Source organism: Asparagus officinalis, chromosome 4, assembly GCF_001876935.1.
Source record: "Asparagus officinalis chromosome 4, Aspof.V1, whole genome shotgun sequence".
In the NCBI taxonomy this organism is placed as follows: domain Eukaryota; kingdom Viridiplantae; phylum Streptophyta; class Magnoliopsida; order Asparagales; family Asparagaceae; genus Asparagus; species Asparagus officinalis.
The window spans coordinates 94,669,656-94,687,191 of record NC_033797.1 but is presented as its reverse complement, the minus strand read 5'-3'; the positions used below and the strand labels follow the sequence as shown (position 1 = coordinate 94,687,191).

At 31.2% G+C, this 17,536-nt stretch overlaps 1 protein-coding gene and 1 long non-coding RNA gene across 2 annotated transcripts; one reads left to right on the top strand and one right to left on the bottom strand.

The window, feature by feature from the left end:
* Window positions 653-2,064, top strand: LOC109836059. The gene is made up of 6 exons (XM_020403982.1): window positions 653-1,104; window positions 1,191-1,305; window positions 1,415-1,496; window positions 1,586-1,637; window positions 1,734-1,788; window positions 1,856-2,064. Exons 1-6 carry the CDS (start codon window positions 760-762, stop codon window positions 2,029-2,031), a joined length of 825 nt encoding a protein of 274 aa, XP_020259571.1. The 5' UTR covers window positions 653-759; the 3' UTR covers window positions 2,032-2,064.
* Window positions 2,176-17,403, bottom strand: LOC109837864. The gene is made up of 3 exons (XR_002246473.1): window positions 17,314-17,403; window positions 2,382-2,455; window positions 2,176-2,303 (listed from the first exon to the last, which is right to left on the bottom strand). It is a non-coding gene; the product is annotated as an uncharacterized LOC109837864 (long non-coding RNA).

Below are 17,536 nucleotides of genomic sequence, written 5' to 3'. Positions count from 1 at the left end.
GAAATTTCCGCTGCGCGCAACATGTAAAACATCATCAAAACATAAGGGCTAACATAAGTATAGTTCACCATAAATAAAATGTGACTTATCTCAGTCACATTGTTATGTATAGGATAATCAAAAGAAAGTTACTAAACCCAGGAAACTCCTCTTTTTAGTCGTAGCCTCGAGGCTATAGGAAGGAGCCTCTGGTTAAAGCGCCACCTCCGCACTTCCCCTCAACGACTGTCTTCCCTCTATTTCTCTCTTTCCGTCAGATCAATAATAAGAGGGAGCTAAATCTTCTTCCCACTTTTCAAGCCATCTACGCTCTCTCCATCGTCTCTTCTTCTCTAATTAAATCTTATTTCAAAAAAAAAAAGCCTGACCCTTGAAACCCTTTTTAATTTAAGCCCAAGACGTGGATTCCCTTACTCCTTGGGATTAAAATCAACATCACACCATCATTTTGAATTTGGTTATGTAATTGAAAGTCATAAAGCCCTCATCTAATAAAACGGCTCTAAGAGCGCCAGAGTAGCCTTAGTTTTTCTACTCCACCTGGGCAAACAAATACTGCACATGTTCTTGCTTATAAGGCTAACCGTACATTCCTCACACGAGAAACTTGTATGAAAAGTTTTTTATATTCTTAAACCTTCCACTAAGAAAAGCACTGCTATCACTCTTATTCCTTGCTCTCTCCCTCTCCCCCCTCTTCACCCTTTACATAGAAGGAAAACACAAACGCAAACTTACCAAACTTTCACTTTGGCTATCATGGCTTCTCTCCTTCCTTCATCAATGAACCTTCGGCTTCCTATAAGGAGATCGAACAGCGCATTCTTCGGTCCAAAGCTCAACGCATTGGGATATCAACCTCGACAAAGTCAAGTAACAACCCAGGTGAAGGAGACGTCATTCAGAACACTTTGTGCTGGAAAATCTAATGGACAAGAGAAGACCCACGGCTCCTCACATTCCGTCCCCCTTTCTCCCCTTGAACTTGTAGCTGATGATTTCTACTCATCCCTCAACAAGAAGAACCGCTACAGATTGCATGAGCTCATTGCTGATGACTGTATTTTCCAAGATATGGCGTTTTCAAAACCATTCAAAGGAAAGGTGATCTGTTTTCTTCTTTATAGCTGGTAGTTTCCATGCTTTAATCATACAATCTGCACTACAAGGTAAATTTTATGTGATTGCAGGAAGTACATCATTTTCTCAGGAATCTAACAGAAGCCATGGGCAAGGATGTAAAATTCGTCGTCGATAGGGTTTATGAAGGTGATGGGCTAAGCATCGCAGTCCTATGGCATTTAGGTAATTGACAAAATCCTTCATTTCCACTAATTTTATATCTACATTTCATTGACAATACAAAATAATACAAAATATCAGAAAGTAACATCGAAGGAGATCATTTTTGCAGAGTGGCAGAAAAAGCGCATTCCCTTTGCCACTGGCTGCAGCTTCTATGATTGCATAAAAGAGAAGGAAAAGTTTTCCATCAAGTTAATATCACCAACTCATACCGGCCATAATACAGACATGGTTTAATTTTGTTTCAAAAAATACTGTAACGTGTTCAATTTAATTGCAGGAAAGCTACTGTTTATTTTGAATCACCACTAAAGCCAGGAGAATTTGTACTGGTAAGCAACTCAATCAAATAATAGCTTAGACGTCAAAAGAAACGTCAATTTATCATTTCACGATGACCTGGTGATTTTTCGTCCTCAAATTTTCAGAGTCTGCTCAACATCATCAGCTCGCTTTTTGACAACTTCCCAAAACAGGCTAAGTGTATGCATCAACAAGATAACTCTCATGTTTATTTTGTTGCTTACTAAAACAGACATTTGGATTGCAGGGTTCTTAGAAAAACCTCATGCAATGATACACCTTCTGATAAAAGCATACAAGATACTGATCGAGCCCTTCATACTTCCACTTATAGTGTACTATACCCATCTGTGGACTTATGGAGCTCTAATAATAAGCTATGTGCTCAACATACTGCAAAAGTTGCTGAAGTTTTTTATGTGATAAGAGTCCCCTAACATCTAACAAAACATACTGAAACCATTAAGGCAATATCTACAGCAGCTTTAGAGTTGATTTGTATACCCATTACTTATCATGGTCATCACCACTCGAGGCTATCTCCAGCAGTGACAGAAGAACCAAGGGGCCGAGAACTGGAGGAAGCTTTGGTTTGTCAAAGATTGCAACAGAGCTCATGTTGTCAACTGGCACGAGCATCGATCCTTGTTCGTTTTTAGTATCGTTCCTATTTGGAGCAGAGATCATCATGGGTCCTGTTTTAAGATGCTGTTAGTCGTGAGAATTAAAAAGGGCAAAATAGGAAGTAAAGGATAAGAGTCGATTGACATTACTCTTTGTACTTTGCATAGGATAGAGTTGTTTCATAATGTTCTTCACAGGCAATTTGGTGGCTCCTCTCATCTGGCTGTAGTAATATCGCACGGAATTAACCATGGAATTGAAAGGGTCTAAAGTAATTAAAAGCAGTGGCAGCCATTATTGAGAAAATGGTGATAATAGATGTTGGAATGTGATAGTAGATATTGGTAGCCAGATTCTTAACGTTACAGTATGTAGACAGCCACTAATATAGATGAAAATTTTCAGACAATCATTATAAGAAAGTAATCAGGAGCAGGTAGATGCAATGCATAGCATTACCGACTGTCAAAAACCAGAGCCTGCTATCATGCTACCATGAAACAACTACTGGTAGTCTCTATCAAGTTTATGTTCTTACATCCAATAAAGCTCACATAACAACAACTGCAATTACAGATAAATATAAACTAGTGTCAAATTGAATATTGTTATTGGCTTATTTTTCAGTCTTCCCTCTCTGCTAAGCACTAAGGAAAAGCAAATTCGCTATAGAAGGAGAAGAAATAGAATCTGAAATAAGGCTCCTTTAGCCTATTTGCTGCAAGATCAAGTAATATTCAAGGAAAAGTATCCCTAACAGGAGAAAGGTTAATATGGCCGCTGAACTCATGAACTTTTGGTATATCATGAGGAAAGTACTAAAAAAACACATTTCCTTACACGAACCTGTGATGCTCTAAAAAAATAACCAGGCCAGACAACTTCTCAAAAGGAGAGTTGTTAACCTGTTGAGTTTGGATATATAACCACGAGCAGATTCCGCAATAGTTTCGTTCTCTTGGTGAGTAATTGCAAGAGACATGGCAACTTGAATCAAGTTGGTTCAATCCATCTATGGTTGTATTTGTACTTAAGTCATATCGGAATTAAAATTAGTGCATAGGTGTTAGTCTCAAGAGTGTAGACCAAACCTGGAATCAAGTCAATAAAGAAAACTGGAAAAACCCAGTTCAGTCGACCGACGGAGGAGATCCGATCGACCGCAACGACAGTAGGAAAACCCAGGAAAATCACTTCAACCGAAGCTTGGTGTCGGTCGACTGAGAGTGGTCATCCGGTCAACCGAAGGTGATGGTCCGGTCGACCGAAAAGGTGCACAAGAACCCTATAGGAAACTGACGTTCTGGCTGGTCGACTGACTCACATGGTCCGGTCGACCGAAATCCGTTTTTGCAGATTCCTAATTGTTTTGGGATTCTGTTTTGGGCTGGGTTTATATATATATATATATATATATTAGAAATCTTAGAGAGAGAGAGAGGCCAATTGTGAGCATTGTAATCTTCTTCAATTAATCAAAGAATTGTGTGGTGTGGTTCCCGAGTACGTAGGCACATTGTCGAACCTCGTTAAATCTGGTGTGTTCTTTCTTGTTTATCTTTCCTGTAAAAATTTTATATGTTCTTTTCATTCTCTTTTTAAGAACTTAGTGGCATACTTATGGAACGTCACCCAAGTCGCGCTGTGTAAATCCCGTAGTTGCCGAGATGGCTGGTTAGGGTAGTGTAAGACGTTAACAGACGTGTAAGTTTTCTACTAAGCTGTTTTTAAGAAAATAAAAAGAAAAAGAAAAATTTATCTTCTTACTAGTTTAATATTTAAAGGATATATCTGTAAAGAGAGACAAAAATGACAGATATCATAGAATCTTCGGCTCGAAAATCCAATTATATTGGAATGAAGAAAGTCAAAAATGCTCAATTAACAGAATATGAAACTGATATAGAGTCCCTTAATAAGTGGACGATACCAGATGTCCCTAATAGGGATATATATAAAATTGGATTCCTCGACTATAAGTCGTTGATTAATATTAAAACTCTGGAAAGGACTACTACAGTCGACAAAGAAGAACAAACAATACAACTCTTAGGAGTTGCAGATGTAAATCCTTATATAGATAAATACAAATATTTGCATGTCGGTCTTATACAGATCGCATTTCGTCCTTTGACGTTATCTGGCTTAATTGCCTCTTTATTAGTTTGTTTAAGAGATTCAAGATGTTTAAATTGGACCCAATCTTTAATGGGTATTATGGAGACCAGTTTATGTAACGGTCCAGTTTATTTTAATGTATATCCAAATTTAAGCCTCTCATTGACAGATCCAAATATTCTAGAGGCAATTAGTCTTAATATAAAGACACACGGATACAATTATATTCCTGGATCCGATACTATTGCGATTATATACCGCATCCACTACAAAGTATTAAACACTTTAGCTCCAAAAGCTAAAAATCATTCGAAACCAGGCAAAACTGTTCTGGTTGAAACTAATGTATTATCTTCTAATATAGCTGTGAATAGACAAATTAAATGGGATGAAATAAATTTCCCAGAAAATTGGGTAATACCCCATGCCATTTAACCTTTGCCAATTATTAATCAAGATGTTGATCAAATTGTTCAAACTACTGATTGTGAGGTTGAAATAACATTCAATCCTTCTAGAAGTATCAGAATATCTGATGTGGCATCATCTGCCAGAAAGTTGAAATAACATTCAATCCTTCTAGAAGTATCAGAATATCTGATGTGGCATCATCTGCCAGAAATTCATTCTCTAGATCTGGATCTTATCTAGAAGTATCAGAATATCTGATGTGGCATCATCTGCCAGAAATTCATTCTCTAGATCTGGATCTTATAAAAACAGTTCAGTTCAAGGGATAAATATATCTGATAATAATATTCCACATGCTTTATATAAAGATAAAGCTTCTCCTCCTAATACGGAGATGAGTTTCAGAATGAAATAATGAATTTTGATAAAGGAAGTCCTATAAGGGAAATTCTTAATACAGATTTTTACCTTGATAAAAATAAAGATTTTCGAAATTGGTTTTTTAAAATTTTTTCGAAAAAAGACCAATTAAATTGGGTAAAGAAATATTATATAGAACTTGAGTATGAACAAAGAATTAAATTTTTTGTTCCATGGTTTTTAAAAAAATATGTTCTTAAACAGAGTAAAAAATAAATGTTTTAGAAGATCATTTAAAACAATGGAAAACATCAACGGGTAAAATTATTAGATCTATTAATCCACCTACAGACCCGATACAATTAAAAGATGTTTATCCCTCTACTATAGAGGCAATGGCTTTTATAAAGCCTAATGAGTTCAATGAAGAACATATGAAAGAATTAAGCAAAATTATAAAACAAAATAATTATACTAATATTTATTTAAAAACCATAGGAGAACAACTTATAAGAGTTGAAGAAGTCTTAGACAAATTAGTGTCTAAAATTACAGAGGTTATACCCTCATTAAAACTTTTAGAAAAAACAAATCTTTCTCAAAGAAAGATAGACAAAACAAATATTAAACCTTCTATTGATATTTCAGGATTTAAAAAAGATAGCAAACTCACTCCTGAAATTATAGAAAGTCTAGCTAAAAAACTAATGCTAGAATACACACACTTGATACAGTGTTACCATCCTCTTCTACAGTTATATCTGAAGAAGAAAATACGTCTAATACAGACAGTTCTGACGATATATCGTCAACAGAAATTTCTGCTGTAAAAAATAACTTTACAGAGATTAATAAGCTTAAAAGCCATCCAAAGAAAAGACTGGAAAGGTACTATTATAAAAGACCAACTCCAGCAGATGTTCTTTTTGAAGAAAATGATGCCTATCTACAGGCTGATTATAATGGTAGAAATATCTACGAATGGAATATAGATGGGTTATCAGATACCCAAATCAATTCTACTATACATAGAATGCTAATGTATGGTACCATTTGTAAACAAAATGGTAATAATGAACGTATGATAGCCTCTTTTATAACTTGTGGCTTTACTGGTATCCTTAAAGGATGGTGGGACAATTATCTGTCTGCAGATGCTCGAAATGAAATATTAGGAGCAACAAAAATAGAAAATGGTATACAGCAAGAAGATGTTGTTTATACGTTAATGTTAGCAATTGCACACCATTTTACTGGTGCTTACCTTGATGAAGGTGAAAGAATCAGGACCTTATTATAAAATTTTAGATGTCCTTCTTTAACTCATTTTCGGTGGTATAAAGACACATATCTAAGTAGAGTTATGTCTCTAGCTGATGCTAATAGCTCACATTGGAAAGCCAAATTCATAGATGGCTTGCCTACTTTATTTGCTGAAAAAGTTCGAAATAAAATTCGAACAGAATATGGAGGATATATTCCTTATGACAACCTATCATATGGGTATTTGTCAAACGCTTGTATAAAGGAAGGATTAGCTTTGTGTAATGATTTAAAGCTTAAAAACCAACTTAAGTCTCAAAGACTTACTAAAAGAAAAGAGTTGGGAGAATTTTATGAACAATTTGCTTATGATCAACCTTATAAGGTTGAAAAAGAAATTATTCCTAATAAAGGAAAAACTAAAAAATTCTTTAAAAAGAAAAAGAAAAATTTTAAATTTAAAGAAAAAGAACGAGAAAAGCCTCATAAGGCTAAAAAGAAAATTAAACAAGAAAGAAAATAAATTCATTGTTATAAATGTGGCCGTATAGGGCACTATGCCAATCGTTGTTATATTAAAAAGAAAATAGATGCGATTGAAGATGAAGGTCTGAAAAAGACTTTATCAAATATACTGATTAATAGTAATTCAGAAGACGAATCATATTCGTCTACTTCAGATTCAGAATCTGAAAATGAAAATTGTAAATGTGCAATTAATAATTGCAACGATAAGACAAATTATTGGAAATCTATTGTCCAAATGAATGGACTATCAATCAATATGATTAAGTCTAATAAAGATAAAGAACTTTTATCACAAGTTCTCTCTGCTGATATTTCTCCTACTTTAAAAAGAAGAATTATTAAAAATTTTGTCTAATAAAGACAAAAATCCTCAAATAGACAATGTTTTCAAATTCTCAGAAGTACAAAAAAGAAGGCAAAATATTGCTCATACTTCAAAAGATATATCTTTATCATTCAGAAGTACAAAAAAGAAGGCAAAATATTGCTCATACTTCAAAAGATATATCTTTATCATCTCTTAATAAAGAGATACAAGAATTAAAGATAGAAGTTAAAAAATTAAAACAAGAGAATAAATATATTCTAGCGAGATTCAATGAAGGTCATGAACTTGTTCAAAATAGTGAACAAGAGGATCAAGAAAATATTGAAATTAATGAAGCCAATGCTTTATTGCAAATATTGCAACAAGTTACCTCTCAAAAGTGATATATAAATATCAATTTAATAGTTGAAGATCAATTTTACATATCAGATCTTATAGCTCTGGTTGATAGTGGTGCTGATTTAAATTGCATCAACGAAGGTATAATTCCTTCAAAGTTTTTTGAAAAAACTACTCAAACACTAAGTAGTGCAAATGGAAATCAACTAGAGGTAAAATATAAATTACCTAATGCACAAATATGTGTGCAAGGGACTTGTATACCAACTCCATGTATATTGGTAAAAATTTTATCCCAACATATAATTCTTGGGACTCCAATTTTACATACTATCATGCCTATTCATAAGATAGATACAAATGGCATTCGTGCTACTTTTCAAGAAAAATTTTTTTTTACTTGAGTTTATTACAGACCCTCAAACTAAAATGTTAAATGAGGTTAAAAATATTATTCTTAAAAAAAATCAGATAAATTTTCTTAAAGAAGAATTAGTATTTGTTCAAGTTGAAGAACAAATTAAAAAACACAAAGACTTAATAAGTCAAATTGAAAATAAATTCAAACTCACTGTTTGCACTGATGTTCCAAATACATTTTGGAATAGGAAACAACATATTGTTTCTTTACCCTATATAGAGGGATTCAACGAGAAAAATATTCCAACAAAATCTCGTCCTTGCCAAATGAATCAAGAATATCTTGATTTATGTAAAAAAGAAATACAAAATCTTATAGAAAAAAATTTGATAAGGAAATCATACTCTCATTGGAGTTGTACAGCATTTTATGTGAATAATGCTGCTGAAAGAGAAAGAGGTGTTCCACGTTTAGTTATAAACTACAAACCTCTGAATTCTATCCTTAAATGGATAAGATATCCAATTCCTAATAAAAGGGATTTATTAAATCGCATTACTAATGCCAAAATATCCAATTCCTAATAAAAGGGATTTATTAAATCGCATTACTAATGCTAAATTTTTTTCTAAGTTTGATTTAAAATCAGGTTACTGGCAAATCCAGATAGAAGAAAAAGATAAGTATAAAACTGCTTTTGTTGTCCCATTTGGACACTATGAATGGAATGTTATGCCATTTTGGGCTTTAAAAACGCCCCTTATAATACCTATATATATAATTATATAGATATATATATATATATATATACTATATAATTTATATATATATATATATATATGATAAAAAAATATAATTTGAAAAGATAATATAAATTTCATAAAAACCAAAATACACGTACAAATGACAGTATTAGCAAAATAAAAACAGGAATCAAAACTAGAGAAAACTATAGATGAGGAGATCGACCATGGTTCACCCTCAACTATATAGCCTAGAAAGATTCCTGAGTTATCAAAGCCACATATTACAAAAGTAACCCTTCAGTTACATAACAAAACAACCAGCTCACAATGACATCACAATTTACATAGCTCCAATTTATAGAATATCTGAAATCAAACCTTCCAATGCAAGTCCTAAGCAATTATTAATGTTTCATATATTCCTCTACTCCTAAACACCATATCTTATGGAGTTTTGATCATGGAAAATCCTTTTATGTCTTTCCTGCCAAAATCATGCCAAACAGTTGCATTTAGTCTAATCTAGCAACGATATAGGGATTTCAACTCTTCTTCTTGCAAACTTTTGTTGATTCCAGGCTTCTAGCCCTTAAGATCTTAACATCAGTGACCCTTTCTCAAATTTCAGTTTCAGTTTACATAGCTTCAGATATATGCTGAATTTGACATGGAATAAGAAATGATCCCTAGTCTCCTGTATGAATTACAAAGAGCACAGACTTCTATTGAAGTTATACCAATTGTGAATAGTCTGTCCTTGTAGCTAACCTGTACAATAAACTTCTGAGCATGCAACAAGACACTAGGATTTGATTTGAACCATTACCACATTGTAAAGCTCAAATTTGTCATAGATGTACTAAACTTGATTCCAAAGCTGAAGAAAAGGAAAATCACCTACACTGTAGCCAACCATACTCCATTGATCTTTCTGACCTGAAACTGATATATTAGTCGGATGAATCAGAGATTAAGGCATGGCAGTATATATTCCCATTGAGAATTTGGAATGATGCGAGAGACTTCCAAGTAGTAGTGTCGTGTGTTTAGAGTGAGATAATGTTAGTTCAATAATTCCTTCTTCCTCGTAACCATGGGTCAAACCAAAGGAAGTGGCTCTCCATTCCCAATAGATTCCATAATGCATTTCAGACTGATTTTGTGAGACTAGATATATTGCTTCCAGGTTCCAAATCCAACAGATTTGTATTAGATTCCAAAAATTGTCCTCCCCCTGATATATCTGACATTCCAATTCCAGTTTGTCAAAGAGAAATTAAGCGTGTAAGAAAGTCTCCATATCAATTTAATGGCAGCTGCTTGACTTAGATCCTTTCAATCTTCTCAGACCAAATCCCCCTTCCTGTTTGTCGACCAACTTCCTTCCAGTTGAAATAGCATGGAAACGTCCCAGACCAAAGAAAATTTTGCAAAGAAGGATTCCAGGTTTGTATAATGTAATGAGGGAATTTTATATCAAAATAACCAGTAAGCAGAGGTACTGAATAATACTGATTTGATGAGTTCTAGACGACCTCAAAGGATAAAGAATAGACATCCACCTTTCAAGCTTATCGTCTGACTGTCAATAAGTGGAAGAAAATCCCTTTGTTTTTGGGTATTTGCAGAATAAGTAATCCTAAATATTTCATAGGAAAGTTCCCTATTAAATTTCCCACAATAGAGCTTAACATCCCTTTACATGTTGCATTCCTTCTGCTGAAAAATATAATTTGCTTTCTTCTTTTATACAAGTCCAGTATTCAAAGCATAGTATGCCAACAATTATTGAACCTTCAAAAGATTTTTATTTGCTCTCCAAAACCAAAACATATCTCTGCAAACAATATATCGAGAGACTTGAAGATCATTTGAGTTTTAAATTTCTGTATTTTCCCTTGAGATAACTGCCTACCTCCATACCAATAACAAAATTTCATGACCATAAACCAAAGATATCAAGAGATAGATGAATCCCCTTGTCTAATACCTCTAATTACTTTTAAAAAAACTGAGAGGAACCAATTTAAGAGATAGAAAAGGAAGGAGTGAAAAGAACATGCCTCTGATCCAAGAAATCCATTTAACAGAAAGCCATACAATCATAACATAGTATACAAAAATTTCCCTTTGATGCTAATCAAAAGCCTTTGTGAGATCAATTTTAAAACAGGTCTCTTGCCATGATTCCATTGAAATCTCTAAGTAAAAAATTCATGAGCAAGTAAAGAACACTCACAAAATATGTCTCCCTGAAGAAAAAGCATGCATCTTTGAAATTAATTCCCCCAACACCATCTTTAATCTATTGGCCAGAATCTATAATAATCTTAATATAATACATGCACAACATGAATAAGTTCTGTAATCTTGAATGCGACATAGCTTTCCTTTGATTTCGGTAAGAGTAGATAATGTATGTGATCTGTCTTAAAATTTGACCAGATTTAAGAAAGATTGCCCTCCATGACACATCACCACTGATCATGTCCAATTACTGTTAAAAATAATGCGTTTGAAGCCATCTGGTCCTGGAGCCTCTATCTGCATTCATTTGGAAGAGGGCATTTCCTAATCCTCTTGTAGTTAAACATTCCTGAACTAACCTGTCTTAGACTCCAGCAGTCAGAATCCTCTTTACTGTCAATTTAGGCAAAGAACATTCCATAAGATGTCTGATTGAAAAGATCTTCCATAAAAGCTGGCAGCAATTGTGTTTAATATTGTCATTTGAATGATAAATGTGATCCATTTTGACAGATAATCTGAATGTCTATACAATTTGTAGAATTTCTATGCTTGATAGATTATAGAAGAATAGAGTGTTTAATCTCCTTGCTGAAGCCATATTTGTCTAACTCCGTTCTGCCTCATTTCTCTTCTTCTCTCATAGCCAACCTCTAGTTCAATAATTAAGATTGCAGATTCTGATCCTGTTAGGTCTCATTATGAAAGTCCTGTTTAGCTCTGTTGAATGATATCCAATTCGTTTTTTAAGCTCATTAATTTTAGCTTAGGAGAATATATCAGACTATTTGTCATTGCTCAATTCAATTTTAAATTCTTAAAGTTTAAAACCAAAATAAACATAAGGAGACCTGTGTGTAATTGTTTTCCAAACACATCTGAGAAATCCTTCATAAACGACATTCATCCAGAAAAGTTAAAAAATCTGAAAGGTTTTGGTCCAGACTGAATTTGGTGTCAGATAAGATGCACTGAGTATGGTCACTAATTAAGTACTCTTATTATTCTATAAACTTGAGGGAAATTGATCAAACAATTTAGGTATCCCCAGACCTCCTTATCCCAAATTTAACCATATATTCTCCTTGACCTTGGTTGTTTATTTATGGGCCCCCCCCAATGTCCATAGAGAACCAGGCTCTTGATATCAATAGACCACATGATTGAATACAATCATTAAATCCTGGAGTTTCTTACAATAAATATGTCTAACCCTCCACAATTTTTTCTGTAGTGAAATCTACAAACATTGAAGTCCCCCACAAGCAAATGTCATTGATTTAAATTTATCATAGATGTCTCTAAATATCAGCCCATAAGTGATAATCTTTGGCAATTCTAATTTTCCCCAATAAAATGACACTCCAACAATAAGTTAAACCTCCTTTGTTTTTAAGTCTAATTGGTGTATAACTTGAAAGTAGCAATCAAAACTCACCATTCAAGACATCAGGAATCCCATACACCCAGATCTACTCTATCAGAACAAATAATTGTTGCAAAAATACCAATTAGCAGGAATACATTTAGTAAATTCTGTAACTTTAGATGATTTTGACTTTTTCTCTAATAAACCAACAATAAACTGGGCCTTTAAAGATAAAAATTATGATTTTAATATCCCTCTCCTTCCCCAATTTTTATTCCATGCCTCTAACATGTCCAAAATAACATAGTCAAAAGAATTACAAAGGAGGATCTTGTAAACCCTCTTTGTACCTGAGGGGGTCTTTATTCACTTTGCCCCTGCTTTTCTTCCATAAATCAGCTGGTCTTTTTTCTGTTAACCAGTCAGCGATTATCCAAACAGCAATAGTAAAAATCTAATCCTTTCTCTTTTTGAATATCCCATTCAATTGCAAAGAATCCAAAAAAACTGCATTTATTTTTATCTGTTCTGATTTATTCTCAGTAAATTAGGAACATCTGTAACTGTACATTCAGAGGAACCTGGTAATATCTTTCTAAGAATATTAGCAGAGACAGATTGTTGAGGATCATGAATAAAATCATAATTGTTTCTATTAACAGCAACCTTGTTCATAGTATCAGAATTTCTTGTGCAGCTCTGCTTCAATGTATCAGTTTACTCAGTGTAAGGGGAGATTTTATTCTTTCATAGATAACATCTTGGGCATTTAATTATCTTTTTTAGGCTTGGCTTTCATCATTATGACACAACCAGACTCTCGATCAGAAAAATCCTCCAGAATCCGGAACATCATTAATGCAACATCAAAATCTCCATTAATGGCAATGAATTATACTTCCATTAATTTGTACTCAACATTTTATCTGACTTTTAATTAATAACACATCTTCATTTATTAGGCCTTCATTATTTTAATCATAGATTCTCCCAGCCCTGTTTCATTCCAATGTTTTTTTACCACCCACTTCTCACTATTACAACTGACACTGATGTTCAACATGTGCCAATGCAATCTGACATTAAACCATTAGTGGAATCCATTCATACTACAACGGCAGTTTCCAACCAATCTTCCATTCCCTAAATCCATCCTTATATAAAAATTTGTAGCTTAGCTTTAGATGAAATTTCCAACAAAACATCCAAATCATGAATGCTAGCCTTTCCCCGATTTCGCCTTGATCATATATAGTTTACCCCAATACTACACGACCCAATAATATTATTAGACCAAAGCTTTTAGATCAAGCGGAAATCTAATCCAAACTGAACTAGTTAAGATTCTCTTTCTAACCAATTTCAGACCACTTTTTCTTTAAGATAATTATTCCGCAAATAACCAAGGCCCTCCAATTCAAAACTCTGTTTATATCCCTTACTTCCAAATTTAAAGAGAAAAACCATTTCCCTAGAATATATCTCCAAAAACATTTTAGTTTACCATAGCCAGACCAACACACCTTTTAATGGGTATAAAAAGTTTATCACCCAAGAACATATCCAATAAAGTATTATTCATTTATCTATCATTAAGAAAATTTCAGATCTTGGAATAGAAAGCATATAACAAACCATTCTATCAATAGATGGAGGAAAAATTCAATGAACAATTCTGATTTACCGTCACGACCATTGTAACAATACATCTTTCCAATTTTGTAAGATCCGCCCGATTTATTTCCAGTTAATTGTACATGTTAGTGATGATGTTGATCTAAATCTTTTAGAATATTGATTTGTTGAAACCCATCACAATCTTTTTTGATTCAAATTGAACATTCTGTCCGAATCTTAACCTTATTATGAAAACATAAATCTTGGAAAATATTGTATTCCTTCTTTTACAAAATACCTGGAATCCAATCTTGATTTCCATCCTCTTTATCTGTAATGGACATTTGGATTGACAGAGGCCTCAGTCATGGCCGAAGCCACAAGCAGAGCCGACCCAAAACGCCGGACGAACGCCAAATCGCAAATCGCCAAATCGCCCGGAGCTTATAATAAATATATATGAATATAAGATGTATATATATAATAATAATGATTAATACTAATATATAGTATTACTATAAAAGTATAATTACATGATAATTACAAATAATATATATTATACAGGTATCATGTTACAGTATAATATATTATTTATTTTTTTCAAACTATAGTATTATATTATATTATATCATAATATTTTACTAATATTAGTAATTATTATATTATATTATAATAGTATGTCATATATATAATAACTATAATAATATTTTATATAATATATTATCTAATAATATATTGTTATTAAAATATTATATAATATTATAATAAATATGTCATACTATAATTACTAATTAATATTTGTTATTATATAGTATTATTAATATTACTAATATTAGTAATTATTATATTATATTATAATAGTATGTCATATATATAATAACTATAATAATATTTTATATAATATATTATCTAATAATATATTGTTATTAAAATATTATATAATATTATAATAAATATGTCATACTATAATTACTAATTAATATTTGTTATTATATAGTATTATTAATATATAATAATATATGTTATTAAAATATTAATATATGTTATTATATAATATTATTAATATATGTTATTATATAATATTATTAATACTATTATATAATATAGTATGTGATATTGCATAATAATATATAATAAATATCATAAAATAAATTATACATATAAATTAAACTATAATAATATTTTATTTTATTACATGATAATATGATATAATATATGGAATATATTATTACTTTATGTTTTATATATCATGTCATATATTTATAATATAATTAGCATGTATTAGTTTAAGTAATACAAAACATGTATTAGTTCCGTTTGAATACCATGATGTTTTACTTCTTTCCATTGTGTTTTTGTCAAAAACAAAACAACATGCGTTTGAAAACCATTGTGTCTTTTGAGCTAAATCATCCTCAAACCAAAAACACAACACTTATTTCAAAACACCTTTTAGGTGTTTTAAGTTTGGTGTTTTGGTTTTGAGTTTGAGAATGTGTTAATATAATATCTAATATAATATATTAAATATAATTAATATAGAGTTATTATACACATGCTTATTATATTATATTATACTATAATATATTATAGTTAACTTAATATATTAGTAACATATATTAAATAATATAAAAATATAATAAATAAAATATATTATATAATAATATAATAACATATTAAATACCAATATTTAATATGTTAATAATGTATTATATAATAACTAAATAATTATAAAATATAAATAAAATAATAAAAAATAATAACAAACTTATTGATAATAAATAATAATATAATAATGATATAATAATATACTATACAATAGTATAATCGCTATAATATTATTAACTTTTTAATAAATAAATTGTAATAAATTAATAATTATAAAATATTATATAATAGTAACATATTTAATAATAACATAACAATATAATAATAATCATAAATACTAATATATTATTAAAGTACTATTAATAACTGTAACATATTAAAAACTATAATATGTTATATAATATTTAAATATTTATAATATATTAATTTATTAATAACATACTAGTAATAACATAATATTAACATTATTAATAATATTATATTATATGAATAATAGTATAATATTATATTATATTAATAATAGTATAATATTATATTAATAATAAAATAATATTATTATAAAAATATTAATATAATATACAACAATAACAAATTGATATAACAAAATAATTTTATATATAATTATTTGAAAATAATATGTAATAATTATAATATAATATAACTCATTAAAGTACAATATAGTATTATAATACATTATACAATATTATATTGCATTATATTTAATACTTATAATACTATAATAATGTAAACTAAATATTATAACATTTTATTTATAATATATTTTATTATAATTAATATATAATATATTAATAATATGTTTAATACTAATGTTATAATGGGTCAAACTAGTGTTGGCCAAAAATACTTAACATGGTGTTTTGAAAACATTTTAAGGAAAAAACACAACACCATGATGTTTTTTAACAAAAACACATCAAGGAAAACACCATGGTATCCAAACGAAGCCTTAAGTAATACAAAATTGTTTAAAAATTATCCCAATTGTTTTTAAAGTGGAACAAAATTATTCCAATATGGAGGATGGAATAAATCTTTTACTACTGGGGCAAATTTTTTTTATATGGGTGGAGTAATTTCATCCCAAGTGGTGAAATTATCTCAAAGTGTTCCAAAAAACCAATAACACAAAAATGTATTATCCTTGTTCCATTGTTCAATGAATAACACTATAAAATAGAATCCCCAAAATTATGCCATCAACTTGTAGAAGAATAAATTTTAGGAAACACCCCTTCCCTTTCTTTCGTGAATTGAGTGGTACTAAGTGTTAATAAATTAATCTAGGGGTGTTAACTGCTACTGAATGCATAGTATAGATGAGGGCAGTTATCTGCAATTCGCCCACCAGCTGTGCTGTCCTTAACTCTACAGATTAAGCATATTTGGAGAATACCATGTTTAAATTCACCAAAATTCTCATTCGTGGTAAAATGCTTGATCACCAAAACTTCCTTTCTTTTTTATTTATTTATTTTATTTTCCCTTTTTCGGTTGTTTCATTACGACACAATTTGGGCTGCTCCCCACCAAACAATAATAATAATAAATAATAATAAAAGGAAATTCATCTTGCACATTTCACACTAACAATTATGCAGCATGTTTTGGAGAATCCCATCATTAAATTCACGAAAGCTCCGCGCTCCAAATATCAATTACAGATAATGGAAACAATAAAAAGATCCAAACAAATGAAAATGGAGATGAGAAAAAAAGATTGGGGCGGGGGCAGAGAGAAAGAGAGAGAGAGAGAGAGAGAAGGTACCTGCAGCTTTTTTCTTCGTTGCGGTGAAGTCCGTTGAGGGTAGGCTTCGCTGTGTTTGTACGGCAGGGGAATGAAGAAGGGTCCCGAAACTTCTGGGCTCTTTCTATAAATTTCCTGCTCCTATGCATATAGGCTGAGCATCTAGTTGGGCCGTGTCTTTATTTGTTGCACCCAACTCAGGCCCACTGGGATGGTTTGAAATTAACAGTCTTTTATCCATTTT